This window comes from Sphaerodactylus townsendi, linkage group LG01 (genome assembly GCF_021028975.2).
Source record: "Sphaerodactylus townsendi isolate TG3544 linkage group LG01, MPM_Stown_v2.3, whole genome shotgun sequence".
Classification (NCBI taxonomy): Eukaryota; Metazoa; Chordata; class Lepidosauria; order Squamata; family Sphaerodactylidae; genus Sphaerodactylus; species Sphaerodactylus townsendi.
Genome location: NC_059425.1, coordinates 107090511 through 107115833, shown reverse-complemented (window position 1 = coordinate 107115833; position 25323 = coordinate 107090511). Strand labels below are relative to the sequence as shown.

At 41.1% G+C, this 25323-nt stretch overlaps 1 protein-coding gene across 2 annotated transcripts in view; it reads right to left on the bottom strand.

Moving 5' to 3' along the window:
- MAP3K5 (mitogen-activated protein kinase kinase kinase 5) overlaps window positions 1–25323 on the bottom strand; it is a 124606-nt gene that overhangs the window by 82812 nt on the left and 16471 nt on the right. For both annotated transcript variants that reach the window (XM_048489881.1, XM_048489890.1), the window contains exons 2-3: window positions 6039–6178; window positions 3542–3565 (exon numbers count right to left, since the gene is read on the bottom strand). In XM_048489881.1, the coding sequence (XP_048345838.1) occupies window positions 3542–3565; window positions 6039–6178 (164 nt within the window). The remainder of the gene's footprint in view (window positions 1–3541; window positions 3566–6038; window positions 6179–25323) is intronic.

Sequence of the window (25323 nt, the reverse complement as noted above, 5' to 3'; positions counted from 1 at the left end):
TCACAGACTGAACAATAATTTTCTTGCAGCTATGTGAACTTTTCCCATGACCCACTTGCTGCAATTTTCACCACTGTGCAAATCCTGTAGAAGTTTATCCTGCCCTTCGAACAGCTCAGAACAGCTCATAAGAAAGTACGCACACACAAATATACCACAGATACTCAGAAAGCACACAGCCATACAAACCCAATTCCCACAGAAGAGAAACATCTTTAAAAAAACCCTTTACAGCATGCACTAAAAGCTAGAATCAGTCTAAAGCCTTCTCTGAAAGGAATGCTTTACACTTTACAAGCCCTTCTGAAGGCCAATCAAGATAGTTTTGTGCAGTAATTTAAATCAGCCTGCTGATCGTTCTTCTGCTATTCCCCAAACTTGCTGGGCCATTCCCATTCCTCTCCATTGCCATATTCCTCAGCCCAAAGACACTCAAGACAAGGTTTATGTTTCACCAAGAAACTAAAAGTTATTGGTTCATTCACAGTCCACCTTACTGACTTACAGTAATTGTTCCCATCGCTGTATACATGTACTTTTACTGTCATGTAGTTTGTGCTCACTAGATCATGGCTGGTTATGATTAGAGGTGCACCAACTTGGTAATGCTTTGCTCCAGGTAGCTTATGTTTTTGCCATTTTCCATGTCCAAACAGGGTCTTGGGTTACAACCAACTGCAATAGGCTCCCTAGTCATTGATGCTGAGAATAGCAGTTATTGTCCTGTGCTGTGACTCCTTGATTGGAGCTCTCAAATCTGGTGATGGGAGGAGCTCCGTTACAGAAAGGATCATTATACTATTCCTGGGTAATGGCAATCTGGGCTTGAAATTTTGAGGGAGGTGGAATCCAGAAAGGACTGGAGTAGAATCTTACATCTGAGAGGGAGATGAGGCATGAAATCATCGTTCTTAGGACTTTGACTGATGACGAAAGGCATGACTGAAGCTTTAACATAGATGCATCACCAAAGGATTTGCCATGGTGCGCATTTCAGGAAGGAGAACTGCAGTCCACAATAGTATTGAGGATTACTCCCGAATGAAACAGCAGCCAGGTAGCTCTTAAGAAGGTTTTCTTCCACCTGAGTGGAATTCCAGGTGTTTTCAGGATTGTGCCTTTCACATCTTGCAGACAATTATTACCTTAGGAGAACTGAACAATACTAGTCAAGTATGGATACAGACAAGATCCGTCCTGACTAGCATATGCCACTAGAACTAGTATAAGCAGGTTAACATCCTAAAAGCTAAGAAAAGCTTAAGGAAAAGGCATGGAGCTGGTAGTGACAGCCCCAGTAGTTCACACAATAGCCCACATGCTTAATGATAGCCTTCCACCTCAGCCAGCAGAGAAGAAAAGTGCTTCAATATGGAACGTGCACATAACTAGAAATCAACTGATCTGTTTTGGGTCCATATGTCTTTTCAGAACTGCAGAGATCAGAGAGTGGATCCCATGCCTTCTTTCTGAAGCATGGACCAGTTTGATAGTTTCACTTGCCCATAAATTAAGACTTGCATTGGATACTTATTTCTGTTTGGAAGTATTGCTGGATATAGTTTCTGTCGGGGGACCAATTCCAGAATCCATTTTCATTGATGATGCTGTTCCATCAACCAGGCCTTTCTCAGTCAACATTTAATCAGCAGTTTATTATTGCAAAAGGGAAAACAGCCATGCAGGTGGGCTGAACCATGGGGTGTGTGTGTGTGTGTGGGGGGGGGACGACAGACAGACAGACAGACAGACAGACAGACAGACAGACAGACAGACAGACAGACTAAGCTATACTGCTCTTTCGTGTGATCTAGGGTGGAACTTTGTATGTTCTTCTGTATTAGGGACAGGATGTTGTGAACCATATGTGGTCTATCAGTTACAGGCACTCGTGAAAACAGGAAGCTTATCTATACATGTACTCAGCTTGCAGAAGTAAGAGTACGGCAACATCTGCTATTCCTAAAGTAAGGGAAAGCATAAAAAGAACAATGGGAAAGAGGGAGGCTGGACAAAGGAGACTCAAGAATATCTGAACAAGTTAAGGACAAAAAAGTCTAGCAACAAGTTTATTAAATGACACCCAAAGATTTGCTGCTGGGAATTTATGGTTTTAAACTGGACAACAACAGAAATGCAGGAAACAGCAACATCACAGAAAATAAAGTAGAATAAAACACTGTTCCACTTATCCATAACTATTGTTCACTGAGTATCTTCTTTGCAGGGATGCATGGGAACTGCACCGTTGCAGGTCAGCCATGGAGTTAGACTAGTAAGTTTCTAGAAGTTTTTTTGTAAGTTTCTGAGGAGTCCTTCCCAACCCTACACCTCAAGCCAGGGCTTTCCCACCCAAACGGTCACATGATGGAAGCATGGAGCTTACATCCCAGGCCAAAATTCCACTGAGGGGAAAGAGAGAGGGATGTATGCCTGCACAGAAGACATTCAAATAACAGTTACAGGTAAGTGCAACACCGTTTTAATTTTTGTGTCGTCAGTGCAGTTCCACATGGGAGATTAGCAAATACACTTAGGCTCTTTCTGCATGGGTCAATAAACATGAGTGAAAGGTGGGTTACACGAACCCGTCCTCGCCCTGGCCCATTTGTATGGCTGGCTGTTCTGTGGAACAGGTGTGCACCTTCGCGTGGAGGCATGGGTTTTGGGGGGATCTTTGCCTCCCTCTGAGGAGCAGCTTCGGAGGCAGGTACAACTGACTCCCAGGGTCATGAAACAGCCCTTTGTCACTGGCAAGGGCGGTGGGATGAGGGAGCGTAGGGACTGCGATGGTCTTGTGGGAGGCAGCTGAATAATGCGCCTCACAAATGTGAGGCATATTAAAACAAAAGAACCACACATAACATGATTCTTGAAAAACCTGGTGTGTGTGTGGGGGGGGGGGGGGGACGCAGAGCAGACTCACTTCAGGAGCGGGATCTATGCGAAGTTCCCTCCGCCCCAACCTGGGTATTATCCCACTCTTAACTCATGTTTATGGGCCCATGCGGAAAGGGCCTAATTTTGGAGGTGGGCATGGGCCAGTCATTGCATCATTGCTTTCCATACAGCTGCATCACTCCTGGTGTCTAATATATGAAGAAGTGTTTTAGGAACATTGATGGAGTTGATGAGGTAGCTGCCTCACAGATATCCTGAAGTCAATCTTGCTCAATAGCGCCGCTGACTAAGCCTGAGCCCCGTTAGAAAGTGCTTTTATCTGGAATAGACAAGACCTCCTCATCAATTTGTAAGACACTTTGACTTCCCCTTGTTTGGACCTTTAAAACAAAGGAATACATTCTTGTCTTCACTGAAGGAGGATGTGTGATATGAATTAAAAAATCAGAACCATCTGAACATCAAGTATGTGCAATGCTTGCTCTACTGGTGAGGTTGGAAGAAATTCCATACTGGCATGTAGGACAATCTAGCGCTGGACTAGATGGACTCTGGTACGACCCAGCAGGCTCTTTCTTATGTTCTTAAATAAACACATTTGCATGACACATAATTTAATATAAAATAAAAAAATACTTACATTATTCTTCTGGCAAATAATTTCCTACAAAGTAAAAAGATAAAAAAGTGTGAGAACCTCTGTAAACAACTTAATTGATTAAGAACTTTGGCTTGGCCCTACAACCTTCCTTCCACTGATGCTGCATATGGATCCAAGTATTAGCAGTTTTCACCCCATCCCTTCCTCTTGACCCATGGAGCAGTTAGCACGCTGAGGCAAAAACAGTGGGAACATCTTCACAAGAAAATCGGCAGGTACAAGAAAGATGCAGCATTCTTCCACCTTGTCTGCACCTTTCCCCGCCGTCCCCCCCCCCCGCCTAAAATTTCTTGGTCTTCCCAGCCCTACATTCTCAATGGTTAGGATGACTGATGGCCATATTTTGTCTAATAAAAATAATTAACTGATGTAAAGCTAAATGACACCCATGAAATGTACCATGCTGCACTGGACCTGCTACAGCCTAAGATACACAAGAACTTACACTACAAAACAAAATAAAACAGTGAAGAAAAAATAGTAAGAAGAAAACAGGAGAAAACTGGCAGAAAATTTAAATGTAAATAAGTAAATTTATGTGAAACAATGTTTCATTAATTTATCTATAAAAATGCAGACCTTGACTCATATCTGCGTCTCTAGGTGGTTTACATGGGTTAAAAACAATAAAAACCTCAGTAACATATCATCAATAAAATATAATTAAAACAATAATAAAACTAACCATAAATAACCAACACACCTCACTCCACCACCACCCAGACCAGTAGCAGAAGATGGGGTTTCCAGGGAGGCTAACCAAATGTTTCATATAAAACAATGAAAATTATGTGAAACATGTTTCATGGAGCTGAATAAGGATTATTTTCTGGTTTGGAAGCAAGAGTAGGAGGAAATATATGGTTTTTATAGCATAAATCAGGGAGGCTGCAGCCTATGGCTCCATGTGGCTCAATAAGGACCTAAATACTGCTCTTTGAAAGAAAAAAAACCAATATTTATGTAAAGATACTGGATGGGCAGACAAGATAACAAATGGGCAGACAAGATATACCACCTTTGGGGAGGGCGGTATATAAATATAATAAATAAATAAAATAAATTATGTGACGCGATCGTTATATAAAGTCAGACTGATATTCTAACAGCCCAATCCAAAGTGGAGGGGCTGAAGGGACTCCTGGAGGTGACATGGTCCTATACCGGCAGAAATGCCCTCCCCAGGGCACTTACCTTGGTAGAAGGTAATGGCCTCCTGGCACTCTCATGCCACTGGCAACCCCACAGGGCATCAACCATGAGTTGATTTATAACTATGAACAAAAACAATCATGCAGGGTGTTCAAGTGTGACTTACTGGGGGAGCCTCATGCATGCTACTTCCTAATAAATAATAGCAGGGGAGTTCTGGGGCCATGGCCTGGGGCAGAGCTGACATTAGTCAGCTTCCACTCCAGCTTTCCATCTGGATTCACTGTGGCCCTGGACTCTGACCTAGGCCACCATTTTGGAGGGCTTTCTGGTGGCAAGGAGGGGTTTTTTTTGTCTTTTTTCCCCTCCCTGCTCCACCAAAAAGCCCTCTGGAGGCAGCCTATTCCCGCCCACCTGGGCCTCTGTATTGAGCTGCATAGCATTCTCACAGATGCTTTACCGAATGGGAAAGATAAAAGCAAACAGTAATTCAAGTGCAAACCATGTGTTGATTTATATCAGTGAACTAAAACAATCAGTGAACTAAAACAATCATGCAGGCTGTTCAAGTGTGACTTACTGGAGAAATCTCATGCATGGTACTTCCTAATAAATAATAGATGTCTCACAACAATCAGTGTTTGGGTTTTGAAAGCTTAATGGATTATTAATCAACACGCTAATTATCAATAATGTCAAATTATTCAGCTAACTGGGTTTTCTTATACTGACTCTTGTCAATTTCTCACTTTGAATTCTGGCGCAGTATAGCTCTTTAATTTTAAAAGGTTGCTGACACCTGGCATAATGTTTAGTTTTTACTTTGCTTAACACATATTTTTATTCATGTTGTGAGACCTTCCAGAACAGAGACAAGTTTCTTTTAATTTCTTTTTCCAAATGTAAGCTTTCAAACACATGCGTGATCTATACTGAGACTGACAAGTAAAATACAGAGCTAGGAAGATGCGCACATGAAGTGACAGTCACATTTTCTCTTATGGAGACTCCTATAGCCAGAAAGATGATCAAAATTTACTCTAGGAATAAAAGACATTTTCTTCTGGTCAAATAGCAAGCAAAGGCTGAATATCTCTGAGGAGGGGGAGGCAGCAAAGGGATCCTGTCACCATAAAATGCTTCTGTGCCTGATCTTGCACCCCAAACATGGGATATCTTAAGTCATTTACTAACTGCTGAAAAGGTATAATGATAAACAATACTAAGAAGTGTGTGAGAACAGAAGATCTTGCCATGCAATGGGAAATTACTGCAAATGACTGTTATGTTCCCTTTTTGTTTGTTCTACAGAGAGATAAATTACCTTTAGTGACTGCAAAGAGTCTGTGTTTGTGTCACAGTAGAGAATAATGTTGTTTGCCATGCTGAAGCTCTCTCTGACTCCCAGATGGTAAAAGAGAGAGGGCTGACGGAAGGCATCGCTCATCTCCACTACTGCAATATCTACAAAGAGAAAACAATATTATAAGTCAGTCTGCTCTAATGCTAAAATCCAGAATTAACCTGGCAACTTCTCTCAGCAGCCAGTAAATATCTCCCCAGGGGTATCAAACATGTGGCTCAGCCCCTTGAGAGGGCTTATCGTGCGCACAAGCCAGCTGAGGCACCTGACCCTCTGTTTCTACTCCCAATCTGGCCTGGTGAGCCTGGCATGTTAAATCCCCTCAAGGCTGCCACCCCACCCACTACAGGCTTGCTAGTCCAGCCCCCTCCCAACGCCATTCTCGGGCCAGCCAAGGCAGCCAGCCTCCCACAGGACCTGCCCAACCAATATTTAAGTTATATCTAGCCCTTGTAACACATGGGTTCAACACCTGGATTCTAGCCTTTCTTTTTAAAATCAGCTTTTGTTTAAGATGTGATCTCTTTAAGAAAGAACTGCAGAAGGGAAGGGGTCTCCCTTTTTTAAAAAGCTTAAACATTGAATTTTGAGTACATAAATAATAATAATAATAATCCCTGTGGTAGTAACTTCTCTTTATGGCATGCGAATTGCATAAATTAACTAAAACCAACTCTAATTTAACATTCTGTATTAATGGGTGGGTTTTTTTCTTTGAAGAGGCACTACAATTACCTACACAACACAAAAGGACTACATTGCAAGTGTAATTTGTTTGCTGATAGAGCGATAAACCTGACTAGAAAAGTTGACCCCTAGACTCCATGTAATAGTTCTGCATAGCTTCACAATTATATAAACATCCAGTGGTTTTCAAAGTTCCTATCTTCAGGGAACTGTTTCCACATAATTTGTCTAGCACAGACTTCCAGAAAATCAAGAGATGTGTTGGGGACAGCCTATTCACGCAGAACGCTGGCCAGGCTTACTGGCGCTTAATGTCATCCTGAATGAAGTAAAGGTGAACCCTAGGTAACGGACATTCACAGTGGCTTCATGCTGCAAAAGAAGATCTGTGATGGTGTGAAAGCTGTCCTTCAGGGAAACTTGCCTGCCTCTGATAAACCTTTGATACAGTCACAAGGATTTCAGGCTGCCCAGAATAGAGTCTGATAATTACAAATATAATGTTTATTTGCATCATATTACTGTAGGATTTTGTCACAGATTTTTGTACAAGATCCCATCCAGGAGATCTGACATGCTCTCACCACTACCATTGTTATAATACATAATATGAATCTTTGAAAGTTATAATTATGAAAACACAATCAAAAACATGAATTCCACTGCAAAATTAGAGGGCACTGAAGAGGAAATGGGAGAAGTGCCCCTGGACCTCGATAGCCTCTGTTAAAATTGCAAAAGACTTCCAAAGTCCTTTAAATTAGTTGAGACAGTGCTTCCATAAAGCTATGAAGATCTGTTGAAAGACACATTCCTTATGCATCATTCTGAACTCTGAAATTCAAATATTGGGAGCTACAAGAATAGGAACATACCACATTTTAAAAAACTGTTCAGGCTGGGAATGCCCCCCCCCCCCCTTATCCTCAGACCTCTGTGCATTACAATCATATTCAGTATGACACTGGTTCTTACTATTCCCTGTTTCTACTCACTGTCAAAGCTGCCATCATTTTACATTGCAACTTGGTCAGGAAATCTAACAACACACATTAACAGCCCAAACTGGGGGGGGGGGGAGGGGTAGACTCTTGGAGGCAGTGTGGACCCATTCTGGCCTATTCGCTCTCCCTGCTGGTATAACGGCATTTACACTGGTGGAGAGAGCTAACATGCAGGCCGGCAGGTGCCACATGATTCCACAGCATCCAAACCCAGAAGGGTCCACTGCTCTGAAGCTACGCTGGTGTAGGAGAGCACGCCGGCACACTGAGGAGTAGGCTGGGTATTCCCAGGGGTACAATCGCTAGCCCAGAAACACTCCTCTCCCTGACCACTGACCTACACCACCAGAAAGTGTGGTGAAAGTCTTTTTTAAAATGGGTCAATTTGGGTAGCTGGAGTAGTTTTTGTTTTGTTTTGTGGCCTTTCGCACACTGCCTGAAACTCTTTTGGAGGTGGTACAGAGCAGCACTGTCCCTAGGCTGCCAATCACATATAATAAGACATGGGGAAAAATAGATGAAGTTCACAGATGTCAGCCATGATTTTTTTTTTGCACGGGGGTGGGAAGAACATATTCAAATTCAAACGTATAGCAATCCATCACGGTTGCCCATGTAACTGTCATTAAGTAGTGATGCCATACTCTGTTACGTCACTTTTCTGCAAAAATGAATCCACAAAGAATGATGTTGGAACTCAGTAGTGAGTTTGTCTATGTTATACACTTTACAATGAAATTAGTTTTTTGGATTGGGTATCTGCCATAAAACTGTGCTGTTTTAACTTCTGCCACATAATACTGTAGTACAAAAGTCCTCCTCGGCAGTCATCAGCTCCAATACTGCCCCTTGATATTCTTTTTTTTAAGCAATTGAGAAGATGCTTCTTCTTATGAACATGCCATCTGTCTCCCTTACCTCAGCATTTCCTCTTCCTACTTATTAAATAAAATGTGCTGATTTTTTAAAGTAAAAGACGGAAGGCATGAAGTTATATAAAGAATATGAAGAACCACTGTCTTTTTCTGGACAGTAAAATAAACAACCAGACTTTTTGTTCTCCATAGCTAATAGAAGATAGATTAATGAAAATGTCAACTCAATGTGTGACAAAAGTGAAAAAGGCAAACCCTATGCTGGGATTTATGACCAAAGGGATTGAAAATAAAAATGTCATTGTTATAACACATCTGTACAGATCTATGGTGTGGCCTCATTTGGAATAGTATGTGCAGTTTTGATCATTGTATCTCTTTAAAACACTGCAGAGATGGAAAAGGTTCAGAAGAGGGCAATCCATATGATCAAAAGGTTTCCTATTAGGAATGGGACTTTTTAGTTTAGAAAGAAAGACAACTGACGACAGAGATAACAGATTCTTACAAAATTATGCAGACAACAGAGTGGACAGAGAAATCTTTCTCCCTCTCCCAATAAACTAGAACATAGGTGCACCCAATGAAATTGATGTGCAGTAGATTCAGGGCAGACAAAGGGGAATGGTCCTTTCCTGAATGAATGATGACTTTAAAAGGGGAATGGACACATTCAGGGGGAACCCTTCTTTAGTAACTAAAGGGAACCTTCAGAGGCAGAAAATATGAAATATTCACAATAATATCATTATTAAAAATAATTAAAAAGGAAAAATGGATGTATGCTGTTTGTGATTGTGACTCATATCATATAATATTGCAATAGATCAAGCCAGAGATTATCTTGTGCTTGGGCATGCAATGATGATAGGAGGCCTCCCAGATACTGCAAGAGGTCTGGAATTCCTATATTCACCCTTCCCAGTGCACTGTTGTATTACCGGTATGCTTAAAATACTTTATAATTTGTTAGCTATTTCTGAGTGATCAGGAAGCTTCAGTAGAAGTCTAATCTTGTGTAAAATCTGGTGAATCTAAGTCCATTAAAACAATGAGCTACACAACACTCTTTTTACTGGGGTACTAAGATCCTCAGGCCCATGAACACTACTATTCTGTGGGCTCAAATTAGAGTTTCCACTTCTGAGCTAGAACATTTGTAGATCCAGGTTGTTAGCCCATATGAAATCATTCAGCAGGCAAGGGATTATGTGTATATATTTAAATTCAAGGACCAGAAGTGGAAACTTTAATTTGAACAGCCAGTATGATAGCTCCTTATGTGAAAGCAATCCACAATTAGAGGTACAGTGACCACTGCTGGTCCTTCATTTTGGTTCTATTGTGAAGGATGAAAAACAAAAAACTGTCCGGGCAAAAAGGAGTAGGAAGGGTATCACAGTCAACTGAAAACGTTTAGCTTATTATAGATATACAGTGTTTATACTTAGTTACCAATTTAATTTTCATGCTGTCTCTACATATTCCTGCTAAAGAGACATAACGCAGATTACCTAGAGCCCACTAGACTATCACATATTTATTTCTTCTGAAACTTTTTAAACAAGAAGCTAAATTAGCATAAGATTTCAAATACAAACAGAAGGACAGAAGGAGACAGGAAGACAAAGATAATTGGCGTAAGACTATTTAGTTTCAGTTCTCTTTCTGACTGCGGTTTTTTCAGTCCTAGTGTTGATTAGTGTTTACACTTGCCATGCCCAACGTAGAAATAATTGAGAGACTAAAGAGCACATCCCGCATTCTACCTGCTGGGCTATCTGTACTTTACAAGGTCAGAAGTTAATAATTATTAACAAACCTAAATAATAGATACGGCACACATTCTAAGAAGGCAACAGAAAAAAATAGTGCAAATCAGGCGCTCTGAAGCTTATCCATCCAAAGGTACTCAGCTAATGGGTTTGTAAAAAATGAAAATTACTACAGATACTTCTGAACCAGGGGAGAAACCATATTCAGTGTCACCATGCTTTCTTGCTAGATTGCTGGGTTTTTGAAATTATTTTAATTGACGTTGGTACAAGCCCTGCATGCTTCATAAAGAAAGGTGGGTCATAAATAGTTTGAATACAACAATGTCATTTTTATAATGATTTTTAAAATATATATATACTGAATTACAACTGTGGTGGTGAACCTGCCACGCTACAAAGAACCAGTAAACAAAAGAAAGAGAAACATGAAAAACACAAATGTCAGCCTTTGATCCCTACAAAAAAGGAACCCAAAACCCATATAGTGACAGTAGATAGATAAAGAAAAAAATCAGAATACTGAATACCAGAAGAAGAATAACCTACATGGCTCCCATCTAGCCTTCCACCTACACAAAACAGATACAGTGGAACCTCGGTTTCTGTCGGTAATCCGTCCGAAAATAATAGGCGAAATCTGAAACCAACGAAAACCAAGGCTCTGATTTCCATAGGATATCAGCAGCGATCTACAATGACAAAAGCAGCGAAATCCGAGACAACCAACGAAAACTGAGACAAAATGTTCACAGAAAAAATCGACAAAAACTGAAACCGACGATAACCGCAGTCAACGAAAACCGAGGTTCCACTGTACATATTTTCTCTCTTCTTAAAAACTTCTTTAAAATGCTGCATAGATGGTATCTTAGCAAAAATAGATGGTATCTTAGCTATTAGCAAAAATCTACAAGAACAATAATTTTTAATGTTGGAAATGTCATAAAAGCATAGGATCTTTTTTTTCATATGTGGTGGGACTGCCCCAAAATTAAAAAATTCTGGACAAAACTACATCATATATCACTGGAGATTTTAAACATCAAATATGAGGCTATACCAGAATTTTATTTACCAGGCCTAGGTATCAAGAAAAATCCCTAACATGAATATTGATTTGTTTTTGTATATTTCAATAGCTGCTAGAATATCAATTGCAAAAAATGGAGACTGGATAAAAGTCTGGAGTTGGAAGATTGGCTATTACAAATTGTGGACTACTTCTACACAGACAAGTTATTCACAAGAATTAAAGATTTACCTTTTGACAAATTTCAGAAAACCTGGAAAGACTTTACTATGTTTTTGGGAAACAACAATAACAAACAACTGATCAGGACAATGTTGCAAGAATAACATATAAGAAAAGCTGAGAAATAATAGAAGAATCAGAGAAATAATTGTTTCAAAATGTAAGTTTAACTTCAGTAATTTGGAAAAGTGATTGGAGATTCTTTTGTTAAGTTGGAGAAGTCACCCTTAAATAATGTAAAAAAGTTTCTTCTCTTCTCGTCTTCCTTCCTTTCTTATTACTTTTCCTTTCTCATTTTCTATTCTCTAACCACTAACTCCTCTCTCTCACCTTCTTTTTTCTTTTCTTTTCTTTTTAATCTTATCTCTCTTCCTAGTTGTATGAATTATTTGAATGTTGTTTTATGTCATTTATGTTAATTATTATATATTGTAACTAATAAAAATATTACTTTAAAAATATTTTCTCTCTTTACTCTTATATCTGTTTTTCCTGTCTTATTTATTCTTTCTAAGCATTACCCTTTTTATATATTATACATCTTTATGAGTAACAATCAAAAATTGCTTTTTATTTCTCTGTATGTCCCTTGCCTTTCCCAACCATTTTTAAACTTTCATTTCATCTATACTTATTTTTATTTCCCCATTTACCCTCCTCTCTTGACTCCTTATTTTTTCATGTCTCATACTTTACTATTCCATCTCCCCTACCCATCTCTCTAGCTAATCTCTTGGCATTTCTTTAATAAGACATTCAGAAGTGGCGCTTCCATGGGGCAACCTGGGGACAAATGCCGCGGGCAGCCACCGTTGGGTCACTTGGGGCCCCCAGAAAATTACTTCTTCCTTTCCCCCTTGGCCTGCCCCTTCCTTTCCCCCTTGGCCTGGCCCTGCTAGGTTTGGCAGAGGCTGCAGTTGGGTGCCCCTCACCCCCCACCTGACAACCACCAAGGTCCCAGGCCTGGCCCAGCCTGCTGGGCAATGTCTCGGCCAAGAGGGGCCTGGTGGGGGCCGGGCAGGATTGTCCCTCCAAGCTGGTCCCCTCAGAAGCGGAGATGATGACAGCACCACCTTGTGCTCCTTCGTCCCTTTCCATTCGCTCATCCCCTCAGCTGCCACACTCCAGGCCCAGCAGCTGATGGAGAGAGGCGGCAACTGGCTGGTGTTGCCTTGAAAGAAGATGAAATAAGCAGGCATTGTTTTCTTTTTGCATCCCAAACAAGGTGGAATGAAAAAAGTCAAATGAGAGATGTGCTATTGAGGTGGGCAAGGGAGGAATAGGATCCATGAGGATCCAAATTATTCAAGCAGGTTTTTGTGCCCCTGTGACACCACAAAGTGTGGCATGTGTGATTGTTGTGTTCAGACATGTGGCAAATAGTTGGAGTTGTGATGGTGCTGGTGATTTTGGGATGACTTAGTGCAAAAATCATGACGATCTGTGTTCTTCAAGCAGGTTTTTGTGCCACTGTGGCAACACAGAGTGTGGGATGCATGATTGTTTTGGTGCTGCCTGTAGACTAAGACATGTTCTATAGTTTTATGGTGGTTTCATTTCATTCCAATGCAAAAATCATATGAATTCATGAGGATCTGTTTAAAATAATCTGAATCTGGCTTTTACCCAGATTTGAGAGTTGGGGCACGTTCTATAATGTGATGGTGACATTGAGATGACCTGGTGCAAAATAAAAACTTTGTTTGGTCATGGTGGGGGTGGGGAGGCGGCTGCCCATGAGGCCCCCTTGGAAAATTCAGATTTTGCCCCGGGCTCCATTTTTCCTAGCTACACCTCTGAAGACACTGAAAAAAGAAGAAAAGATGGTATTTCCAGGCTGTTCTTTTTTATTCTTGTTGAGGAATTTCCTTGCTTCTTGGACGTCTGTAATCTTTAAAGGTAAAATCTACTCCTTCCACCATAAGCTACCTGAAAGGAATCTGCTTTTTCTTGAGCACATCTGTAAGAAATTTATATTCTTTCCTTTTAGTAAAATCGCAAGGGGTAACTCATAATTATGAGCTGCTACTCTTGGTATTGCATCTTGTTTTTAAAATGTATATGATGAATATCCCTTTTCAGTGTTTTAATGTCAACTAAAGCACACAATCTTGTATTATATTTTGTCTTTGGCCGCTGCCTATCTTACATAGTAAAGTTTGTCCCCTTTAGCTTCCAATTCTGTAATTGGTAGAGACATTAACTTTGCTAACTATGGAATAAAATCCTCCAAAGATCTTCTGTTAACTATTTCTATATAACACAATTATTTAATCAAACAATATTCTCTATTTTAATATAACCACACATTTCGTTACAAGCAGATCCATGGGAATTAACAATGAAATATGTTGACTCCACAATAAACCAAGCAATTGTAGCAGAGAGAATCAAGAGGAAATTACAGCAGAATTCAAGGTGCTTATGCTTAGTTTGGGTAACTGACAAAGCTTTATATTTTTTGTTTATTGTTGGGGGAGGTCTAGAATTAAGTAATTAGGTCAACATTCCATAAATTTTATTACTGCTCCTTTACTCCATGTCAAGAAAATCTTATAAGCAATTGCAGGTTGTGTTTGTTCATTCTGCAGTAAATCCAGACAATGTAATTTTCATATGGGATTTGCAACCAAATCCTGACCTCAATGGCATAGTGCCAAGGAGGTGGGGTGGGGTGCGTGATGCACCAGGCGCACACCGGTGCAGGGGCGTGGTGGGGTCTCAGGGTGCACGCGTGCCCTGGGCACAGTTTCCCCTTGCTATGGCTCTGCCTGACTTGAATGGCCCAGGCCAGCCCGATCTTGTCAGATTTCAGAAGCTGGGTCAGCTCTAGTCAGTATTTGCATGGGAGACCACCAAGGAAGTTCAGGGTAACCACACATAGGCAGGCAATGGCAAACCACCTCTGACCATTTCTCACCCTGAAAACCCCAAGGGCTCCTCATAATTCAACTGCAACTTGAAGGCACTTTCCACCACAGATTGCAACTATGATGTGATAGCTTGTATGCTTGATACTACTATACTGAACCAGTTACTCTATACAGATTTTACAAGTGAGTTAAATATTAGTCAGTGGGAAGAAGGATGACAGGTCACAAGAAACTGATTTCACATCAGGGTCGACTTCACCTTTACAGAACACTGGGTAAACCAAGGCGCGCCCCCCCCCAAATTACAGGGTAAATACAGCTGTATCTCCAGGAGAAGCTGGGTGAAGAGCATACAGTAATTCAGCTGGTGACTTCGGCTGCCTTATCTTTTATTAATGCAACCAAATATGTGCCTCACACATAGAGGGTTTGTTTATTCCCAGCCCAAGGTATACGAATAGAATAAGGAAGGATAGGTGTCATGATCGGTTCTCCCTCTGCAACGGACAGCAAAGACTAAAGCAGCCTACCACACACCCCTGTTAATCCCCCCCCCCCACTGACAGCGAAGGAATGTTTCAGGAGTGGAGGCATGAGAGCAGATGTTCATCAGAAGAGGATGAACCAGCTGTTGATCCAGAGTCCTCTGCGGGGCTCTCACAGTTAGGACTTTCTCAGAGTCCACACTCAGCACCCCAAGCAAACAGTCCTTCCAGATCACCCACCCCTTTAGAGCAGTGTCGCCAACGGTTATGCCTTGAATTAACTGAGCGTAGACGATCAGCTTGACTGGCTGCTCGGTATTTGTAAGTTACTAGCAGGATCAGCTCCCTGCAGAAACATTCCTACAGCATTTCCACCCTCACGCTGATAAGAGACAGCTCACAGCCAGTGTGTTTTTGCAGCTACTCTGCTTCGGTTCTGTTAATAGCTCAGAAGAACCTGCTTTTTGGTAACACCCCTTGGACTTTGCCCCCTGGACCTGCTTTTGGATTTGTGTTTTGGATTGTGACTATCTGGTAGATTGGTGAGCTTGCTTACTGATTCTCAGACTGAACTCTAACCAGTGCCTTGTCAGGTGCCTTAAAAGACATTTCCAACCTGTGTTTAACCTGCAGTAAATATCTATCAGCTGCACCCTGTCTTCTGTCCGTCCTTGACAGTCAGCCCGTGACCAATATCAGATGCTTGTGAGATACGGCTGTCCCAGCAACAAACCAACCAATTCTTTTTTTCCCTTTCCCTTTTAATCTGATGAGTAACTGGGTCCTGGACAGAATCAGAGTTACTAATACTATCCTCTATTTCCATCCTCACATAGAAGCCACTACTGCCAGGAATCTAGCTACAGCCAAAGTAATATGAAGGCTAAAAGGAAAAACAGAAACAAGTGAAACCTTAGAAATTATCACTGGCTGTAACCACAGATGACTCAAAGGGACAACGGCCAATTCATGGGGCTGAAAAAAAATAGACCAACTAAAAGCCTATTGTGGGAGGCTTGTAGACACACAGCCTGCAGTCTTACTTACTTGCACGGTGCCTCCCCACCTTGGTATCTACTGATAAGCACCCTTCAATGAAATGAATGAGAACTCTTTGCATGTGAGAGATCCATACTAATATTTCAGTGTAACTCAATCTCTGGATTGTAATTTTGGACAACCACCTGATTTAAAAAAACATTTAAATATGTACTTCTGAAGGAGAATTCTGGGTGACCTCAAAACTCATATGTAGCATTTCCAATGCACTTTTTATGTATATGTAAATGTTTTACTTTTCTGGCAACTCCCTTTGTGTTCCATCCACCTGTATGCCACTGATTACTGTCAATACAGTTGTTTTATGTCATCTGTGGGTTTTGCCTCCTATGAACTTAGTACACTTCTTACGAGGCACAGTAATGTTATACTGATTTCATAATACTCTTTTTATATTCTTTTGGTATAGGCACATCATTAATTAATTATCACATTCTGCCTTGCCAGTATTAACTCATTCAATCCAGTTTCTGCATAACCCTCTCCAAAATGTGCAATGTCTCCTGTCCTTCAGCTATGTGAAACACGTCAGTTCACAAAGCTGCATCCTATCCTCCCTTACAGTTGAATATAGGATGACTGGCACTGGCTGCACAGCCACTGCCACAGCAAACCATGTGGTTTATGGCTATGCTGAGCAGGAAAATAGAAAATAGAAAAGGGAAAAAAACCCTCTGAAATATTCAGTAAAAGATTACAGTGGATCTGTGTTTCAGATTGGATTAAAGTTTAGGTCTGATGTCAGTGGCCAAAGGGAACAGAAAATAACTTCTGGCTACGACAGAGGCAAAGCTCTAAGGGGGAGCCAGGGGAGTGCACATTGCACCAAGCGCGTGCCTGGGGGGGGGGATTCAGGTTTGTGTTTTTTGTATTTTTTAGTGTTTCTTTAGGAGACTCTCCTGATGATACCCCTGAACCAAACTTTACCAGACCTGGCTGGTATCATCAGGGGGTCCAAAGTCCCTCAAAGGTGTAGCCCCCATCTAACCCATCTCCTATTAGCTTCCATTGGAAACAATGGGGGGCAGCCCCACATCCAACCTCCACATGGAGAGGGGGACAGGGCAAGCTGGGCCATTCACAATCTTAAAGTGGAGAGGGAGCGTGCCCACAGGGAGGTCAGGTATTCCAGATTAATTTTTGTTAATATAAATTCCAAGCAAAAAAATATATATGGGGCGGTATAAAAGTTTAATAAATAAATAAATAAATAAATAAAATAAAATAAAATATTCATGGAACTGTCAGTTCAGTAAACACCTAGTTATGTGCTAGCTTAATTACTAGTTAGACACTGTTAATCTAACTCAAATTGCACTTATGTGTCTACCACAGAAAGAGGATATGACTCATCTAAATGAGATTCATAACACCTTGCATGAAGGCTGCTCAACTTTGTAAAACTAGATTGAATAAACATGATAAACAGGTTTGCTTTCATTTCCCAGGGTAGCAGAGCTGCAGTTCAAAACAGCAATGCTTTAGTTCTTATTCATCTGCTTTACAACCGAAAGCTTAAATTGAAAGGGGAAAGAAAACCACAGGAAACATGTTATGCATATTAAATTTTATGTTATGGTAACAGCAAAACAATGATGTGTGTGGGTGTGTTGAGTGCCATGATGTCATTTCCGATTCATGGTGATCCCATGAATTAATGACTGCCAGAATGAACCATAGTTAACAGCCTTGCTCAGGTCTTGCAAACTGAAGAGTGTGATTTCCTTGAGTCAAACTATCTCATGTTGGATTTTGCTCTTTTACTGCTGAACTCAACTGTTTCCAGCATTATTGTGTTTTCCAGTGAGTCTTGTCTTCTGATAGTATGGGAGCAGCAAGGGCCCATTTGAGCTAGATTCAAGCCTGACCTCAGCTGAGTTCAAACTGAAGCCAGTTGTTCTTAATCCCTCTAGCTTTATACTGTTGGCACTGCCCCCAAGCTCCACCTGACCCAGAGGTGGAGCTTGGAGGTGGAGCCAACAGTATAAAGCTAGAAGCTCCAGAACAGCCAGCTTCAGTCTGAGCATGGTTGAGCCAGGCTTGTATCAAGTTCTGAACCTGCAGCTTAGAGCTGGATCCAATCCAAGCCCCAGCCACACTCAAACAGGCCCCTGATTCTCCCCCCTCAATGTGGAGGTTGGGCGTGAGGCCAGCCCCACATCCAACCTCTACATGGAGAGGGGGACAGGGCAAGCTGGCCCATTCACAATCTTAAAGTGGAGAGGGAGCGTGCCTCCACATGGAGGTCAGGTCCACACCCGACCTTTTTGTGGAGGGGCGGCAGAGTTAGCTGGTTCACCCCATTTGTACATGGAGGGTGCAAACAGGGGGTGAGTCTGCTTGCTAGGCTTCAGCTGTGCCCATTGTGGGGGGGGGGCAACATTTTAGGAAGATATGTCTCTGCATACATCCTTACATTTAAGAATCTTTTCTAGCTCCTTCATGGCTGCCCTTTTCAGTCTCAATCTCCTTCTGATTTTTTGGCTGCAGTCTCCCTTTTAATTGATGACGGAGCCGCGGAATGGAAAATCTTGACCAATTTCTTCATTGTCATCCTTAAAGCATGTAATTCCCCAGTATTCATTATTTTTATCTTAATGCTCAGCTGTAGTCTCCTGCTTTGGCACTTTCTGCTTTAAACTTCAGCATTTCAAGTCTTCATTATTTTCTGCCAGTGATGTGGTATCATCTACATAAAATACATCCTTGTCTGACATGTTTGTCAACTGGAAATCAATCTTTCTGGATATTTTATCCTTATAGTAGACTCATAGATGGAGTACAGGTTGTGCATCAAAATAATCAAATGCTGTGGCACAATCATTTAGTGCCACCATATGACGACTGAGGCTGAGATTAAGCTTGGGAGAGCCACTCTTATCCCACCTCCGTCCTGGGTCCTTTTCCCTCCTAATGACTCCAGACCAGCTGATTGTTCAAGGATTTATTGTAAAAGTTCAAAACAAAGAATTAAAACCACTGGCGTAATGCCCATTGGGCAAGGTGGGCAGCTGCCCAGGGCATCACCTTGTGGGGGACATCAAAATGCTGGGTTCGTTTTTGGGTATTTTAGTGGTTTTCAATTTTTGGCCTGCAAGGGGTGCGGTTTTTAGGCTAGCGGCACCAAAATTTCAGCGTATCATCAGGAGACTGTCCTTATGCTACCCCCCAAGTTTGGTGAGGTTTGGTTCAGGGAGTCCAAACTTATGGACTCCCAAAGGGGGTGCCCCTATCCTCCATTGTTTCCAATGGGAGCTAATAGGAGATGGAGGCTACAGTTTTGAGGGTCCATAACTTTGGCCCCCCTGAACCAAACTGCACCAAACTTGGGGGGTATCATTAGGGCAGTCTCCTGATGAGACCCTGAAAGTTTTGAGACTGTGCCTTCAGAAATGTGCCCCCCACAGCCTGCAACCCCCATTGACAGCAATGCAGAAAACTCAATGCAGAACAAAGATTCTTGGGCAAATTTCTAGGATGTTCCTGCAGGGGGTGCATTTTTTGATGTATCGGCACCAAAATTTCAGGGTATCATCTGGAGATGATGGCACCGCCCAAGTTTGGTGCAGTTTGGTTCAGGGGGGCCAAAGTTATGGACCCTCAAAACTGTAGCCCCCAACTCCTATTAGCTCCCATTGGAAACAATGGGGGATGGGCCACCCCCTTTGGGAGTCCATAACTTTGGACTCCTTGAACCAAACCTCACCAAACTTGGGGAGTAGCATAAGGACAGTCCCCTGATGATATGCTGAATTTTTGGTGCTGATATGTCTACAAATGCACCCCCTGCAGGCACCAATGTCCTGGTGCAAAGAAATTTTTGGTCGTGGTGGAGTGGCCGCCCATGGGGGGGGGGCATCCAACTCAGGTTTTGCCCAGGGCTACAGTTTGCCCAGGGCTGCCTCGTTACACCCCTGAATAAAACATAAATGCATTTAGAGATTGCTCAGCTGGTTACATTCCCTTTGGTTCTTTGTCTCCATTCCAGGAAGCCATGGCCCAGAGATGCTTCTCTGACCACGTCTCAAGATGGAATTCAAAAACCTTTGTTTTCCCCCTCTCAGGAAAACTCTGTTCAGGCCATGAGGTAACTTAGGCCTTTGAAGTTTCATCCTAGCACCTCTGCATAGTTTCCTGTCCTCCCTCCAGGAGATCAAAAGGCAAAGATGCTTTTCACAGTCATAAGTGACTTCCCTTTACTGTAGAGATAGCATCATTCCATGACACATAGCTTTTCACAATCCACACAGTCAAAAGCTTTGCTGTAATGTATGAAACACAAGCTGATATTCTTCTAAAATTCTCTCATATGCTCCAATAACCAATATAAATTTGCAATAGAATCTCTAGTGCCTCTTTCTGTTCTGAATCCATGTTGAACATGAGGCATTTCTTATTCCATACATGGTAACAGTTGGGGTTTTTTTTTTTAGCATCGCTCATGTAAGAAATGAACGTGATGGCCTGATATTTGCGGCAGTCTTTGATATCTCCTTTTTTGAAATTGGAATAAAAATTGAATGTTTCTAGTCTGTAGCCATTGTTTTGTTTTCCATATTGATTGCTATATTCTTGTCAAGATTTTGATGGACTCTGTGTTTGTGGCTTGGAATGGCTCCACTGATATCCCATTTATTCCTTGTGATTTGTTTCTCCCAACTGCACTCAGTACAGCTTTCTTCTTCAAAAGTTTCTCCTTGGAAGGAATCTGTCATTTTTCATCTGTATAGTTCCTAATTGCATTGTTCTCATCTTTTCTTTAATTTTCCTATTCAGTTAATGTATTTCCACATTAATTTTTTAGCATGTCTAACTGTGCTTTAAATTTTCCTTTGATTACTTGGATCTTGTAGAACAGATCTCTTGCCCTCTGTTTTTTGTTGCTCTATTTCTTTACATTGGTTGTTCTATTTCTTTACATTGCATGCTTTATCTCTACATGCAAGTTGCTGGAACACTGCATGTAGACTCCTGATTCTATTCCCGTCACATTTTACTTTAGCTTTTCATTTAACAGTTTTAAGTTTCATTAGTCATCCATTAAAGCTTTTCATTTATTTTGGCTACAGGGAGAGAATATACTTTGTGCATTCTTCTTTGATATCACTGGCTTCAACCCATAGCTCTTTTGGTTAATAATCACTTGAATTTAGTAATGCAAATCCATTCTTTAAATTGTCCTTAAATTTAAAGCCTTCAGGAATGCTGTTTAAATTGTATTTTGGCAATATGAATGTTTTGGTACTGTTCTTAAGTTTTATTTTAATTTTCCACATTGAAAATTCATGGTCTGTATAAGAATCAGTTCCTGGTCTTGTTTTAGCAGACAGAACATAGCTTCTGAATTTTCTCCTTCTGATTACGTAATCTATCTGATTCTGTATTGGCCATCCAGTGATGTCCACATACAATCATCTATTTAGTTGCCTGAAATGTGTTCTCAGTGAACGAACAGCTGACTTCACAGAATTCTATGAGTCGATGTCCTGCTTCTTTCCATGCCCCTAGCCCAAATCATCCAACAATATATAATTCTGCTTTGTTTTCCTCTGTTGTGCTTCAGTCAGCTATAATTATCAGCACATCTTGTTTAGGTGTGGGATCAGTTTCTTCCTGGACCCTTGCATAATATAAGCTTTCAATTTCTTCCTCATCAGAATCTCTAGTAAGGGGATAAACTTGAATTATAGTTATGTTAATAAAAATAGTGTAACAGCTATAGCATTCATGTAACATGCTACCAAAGTTCTTCATGTGCGTCATCTCAGGGCTTTTCCACATGGGCTTTTTTTCATCAGCTCTAGTCCCATATTGCTTTGGCTTATCCACTGAATTCTACATGCATTGTGTGTCTTTAGGTTTTGCCTTGTTTTCTGTTCGTTTGTTTGTTTTGGCGTTTCCCCCACATTGTTCTGTTTCTTTTGAGAGCACTTTTACCCCCATCTTTTTTCTGGGAGACAATTTTGAGTTGCCTTTTCCCTTGAATGTAAAGTTTCAGTCTGAACTGAATGGATAAAGAAAAAGTAGGTGGGACCAAATCCAGGCAAAACTAAAAGACAGTGGATAATCTGCATACTCTAGAAGGGATAGGTTCGCCAATAATTAGGTCAGCAATCCGCAGCATGATGCCCACTGGCAACTTGGTGATGCTGATGGGATTCTTGGTGCCCATTTGTATCACCATTCTAACATTTCACATACCTTCCTTACCTCTCTTGTTCCTGTTTATACACAATCTCTTTTTCTTTCTGGTCATCTTTCATGCTCTTTCTGTAAGAACTAACTGCACATCACACTGTTTATAGTAGACTGGATGTGTGCTGCGAGTTCCATACTGAAAGTTTATTCCCTGGTGTGTAGGGGCCTGACACATGGGGAAAGGGCAGGTTTCTCCAACAGAACCATCAGTGACTCTGTCAAGACTGTTTCAGGACTGAAAAACAATATTACAAGCTGAAATCCTGATCTGAATCAAATACCATGTGTTTGGGATTAGGTTTGAACAGGAAATCCCATGCATGCATCTAGTCAACAGGATCCAGGACACATCTGCCAACAGTCTAATGTGTAGTTTGACCTTTATCCTTTCTCTGCCCCACAGTCTCTGAAGTCTCTGTCCTTAACTCCTACCCCATATTACTTATCCAGCTGGGCTTGAGATCTTCTGCAAGTGACAGGATAGAGAGGTTGAGGATTGGCAGAGAGGAAAAGTAATATTCCAGGTTCCTCCCTTGGTTTGGGCAAGGAGCTGTCACTTAAGGATAACAGGTCATTGAATGTGCAGCTTGGCTCCACTCCACATTATTTGCTTGAAACTACTTTGTCACAATAGCAACTCAAGGACTGTTCTAATCTGTACAGTTGTATTTTGTATGTGGCACTTTTCAACATCTGTGATAGACCTTGACTCTGCCCATATGGCAGCCATTCTGAAAGGCCTGAAACCCTGATCCCCAATTTGGAGAGGATGCCCCATATCCTCTCTTAAAATTCCAGATTTTCTGTCAGAATGAACAACACTGGGGATCTCTGAATTAGAATGTCTATCTTCCCCTACCAGGTCAGCGCACAAACTGCAAGTACTTTCTCCAGGATTGTAGTAGTGTACAAAGTTCTGGACCACACAGAAGAAATGGTCTAGACCACACATGAGTTCTGAACGCATGGGAGTTCAGGACCACACAAAGATCTAGACAACACAGGAGAAGTCTATGTTGTACTTTCTTCCCACACCAAAGACCTTTTCCAGAAACTGGAGTAACAGGGAAGAAGCCACAACATGGAATCTAACTTTGAGACCACAAGATTTCTGTATTACCTTTTCCCTTGTGTGTAAAGTTTCAGTCTGAACTGAATGGATAAAGAAAAAGTAGGTGGGACCAAATCCAGGCAAAACTGAAAGGCACTGAAGAAGTTCTATACTTTGCATAAGAAAGAGACTTTAGCCTTGAATTTTTGCATGCTCCTCTTCCTCAATGCAGAGAGAAAGTAATGGATGAATTTACGTGTTTATCTTAAATCTCCTGCTTCTGCATCCAAATGTTCTTAAATGCACAACTATATAAATACCGCATACAAATAAGTACATCACAGTCCATTTCATTTGACTTTCTTTTCACAATGGGAAAAAGGTGAGTCCATACCCCATACAGATAACAGGTTCAGTGTTGTGCTTATAATGTAAGGCATAATCAGAGAGATCCTATGCATCTAATCAATATTCTCTTTTCTTACACCCTTAAAATGCTATAACCGAGGTCACTACAAAAATGTTCACATGTTTTAGTCAAATAAATAGTACAGCATTTTTAGAATCTTTCCGTTTAGAACACTAACACATAGTAGAAACAAAAGACACATAAACCATAAAACATTTGAATCCATAAAATTTCCAAATTATGGTTTATACATTTCCAGTTTACAAACAGGCATTCTTTTTCAGTTGAGTATTTGACTGACAAACGTTGGAAGAAAATTAATCTTCTTTATACCCGCTGTGTTAAAATAAACATTTTCATTCCTTATCATGGAAACATAATAAATCATTAACGATCCCTTCACCATACTGGAATCCTGTTAGAATCAATCTCATGAAGGGACTCATGAAGCAAGATGCATGTGTTATTATCAGCACACGATCCCACTTTAAATTAGAAGAGCTTCAGTTCTGATGTGATTTAATGTATTTCATCTTAAAAAATTATTTGCAAACCCTGGAAATTACAGAATGTACCAAGGTTCAATTACTGAAATATCAAGGAACTCGCAGATGACACTTGTTTAATGGCTACCCTTTCAGTCTTTACCAAAAACATATATACTGTGGGTATGACCAAGCAACACTTAAGGTAATATTAAGATCAACTGATTTCAATGAAGAGACACATGTATAATTCTCCGACTCCAATGGGACTAGACGTGCTTAACTTTGAATGGAATGTGCCATATGTAATTAAAACATGTACTATTTTCAGTTCAGCTCTTGAACTCTCTACTATCATGAATGATCCTAACTCAGTAAACACCAACACATTTATTAGTGATTAGTTAGCCAGTGGCACTGCGCTGAGGCACTAAGCACATTGTTGTAATCTACAATGGATAATGGATGCACACTTCCATGAATACTGTCAATAGAAATGCAGGTTTCTTACATCCCATGATCACTGACATCGGAAGAACAGAAAACTCCCAGTTTCTTTCTGGACTGCGCATGAATATGCAAATCTTCTTTGCTGATTAATCATAGTTAAATAGTATGCTGAATATGTAAAATGGGTAGGAAATAAAATCTACCCTCCATCTCCATCATGTCATTGCTTTTCTTCCTCCCCTCCTCCCTGAAAAATTGGCCCAGAGATGGCAGTAAAATTCTAGAGGGCAAGTCACAGTAGTCTTCTGGAGCTGAAGTAACCTATTGCAACATCTGAACTGTCTTCAAGTATAGCCCCACATAGAGCACTTTGCAGCAATCTAATTCCCAATTCTAAAGGTCAACCAGGGAGTTGACAGGCGCACCAAGCATACCTCTTGGAAAATCTCTTAATGCTGTCTGAAAACCTACTGGATCCACCAGGCTATGGGTGCAGATCATCTTAATTGATCCCCTATCCCAGTGGTAGGGAACCTGCGGCTCTCCAGATGTTCAGGAACTACAATTCCCATCAGCCCCTGCCAGCATGGCCAATTGGCCATGCTGACAGAGGCTGATGGGAACTGTAGTTCCTGAACAT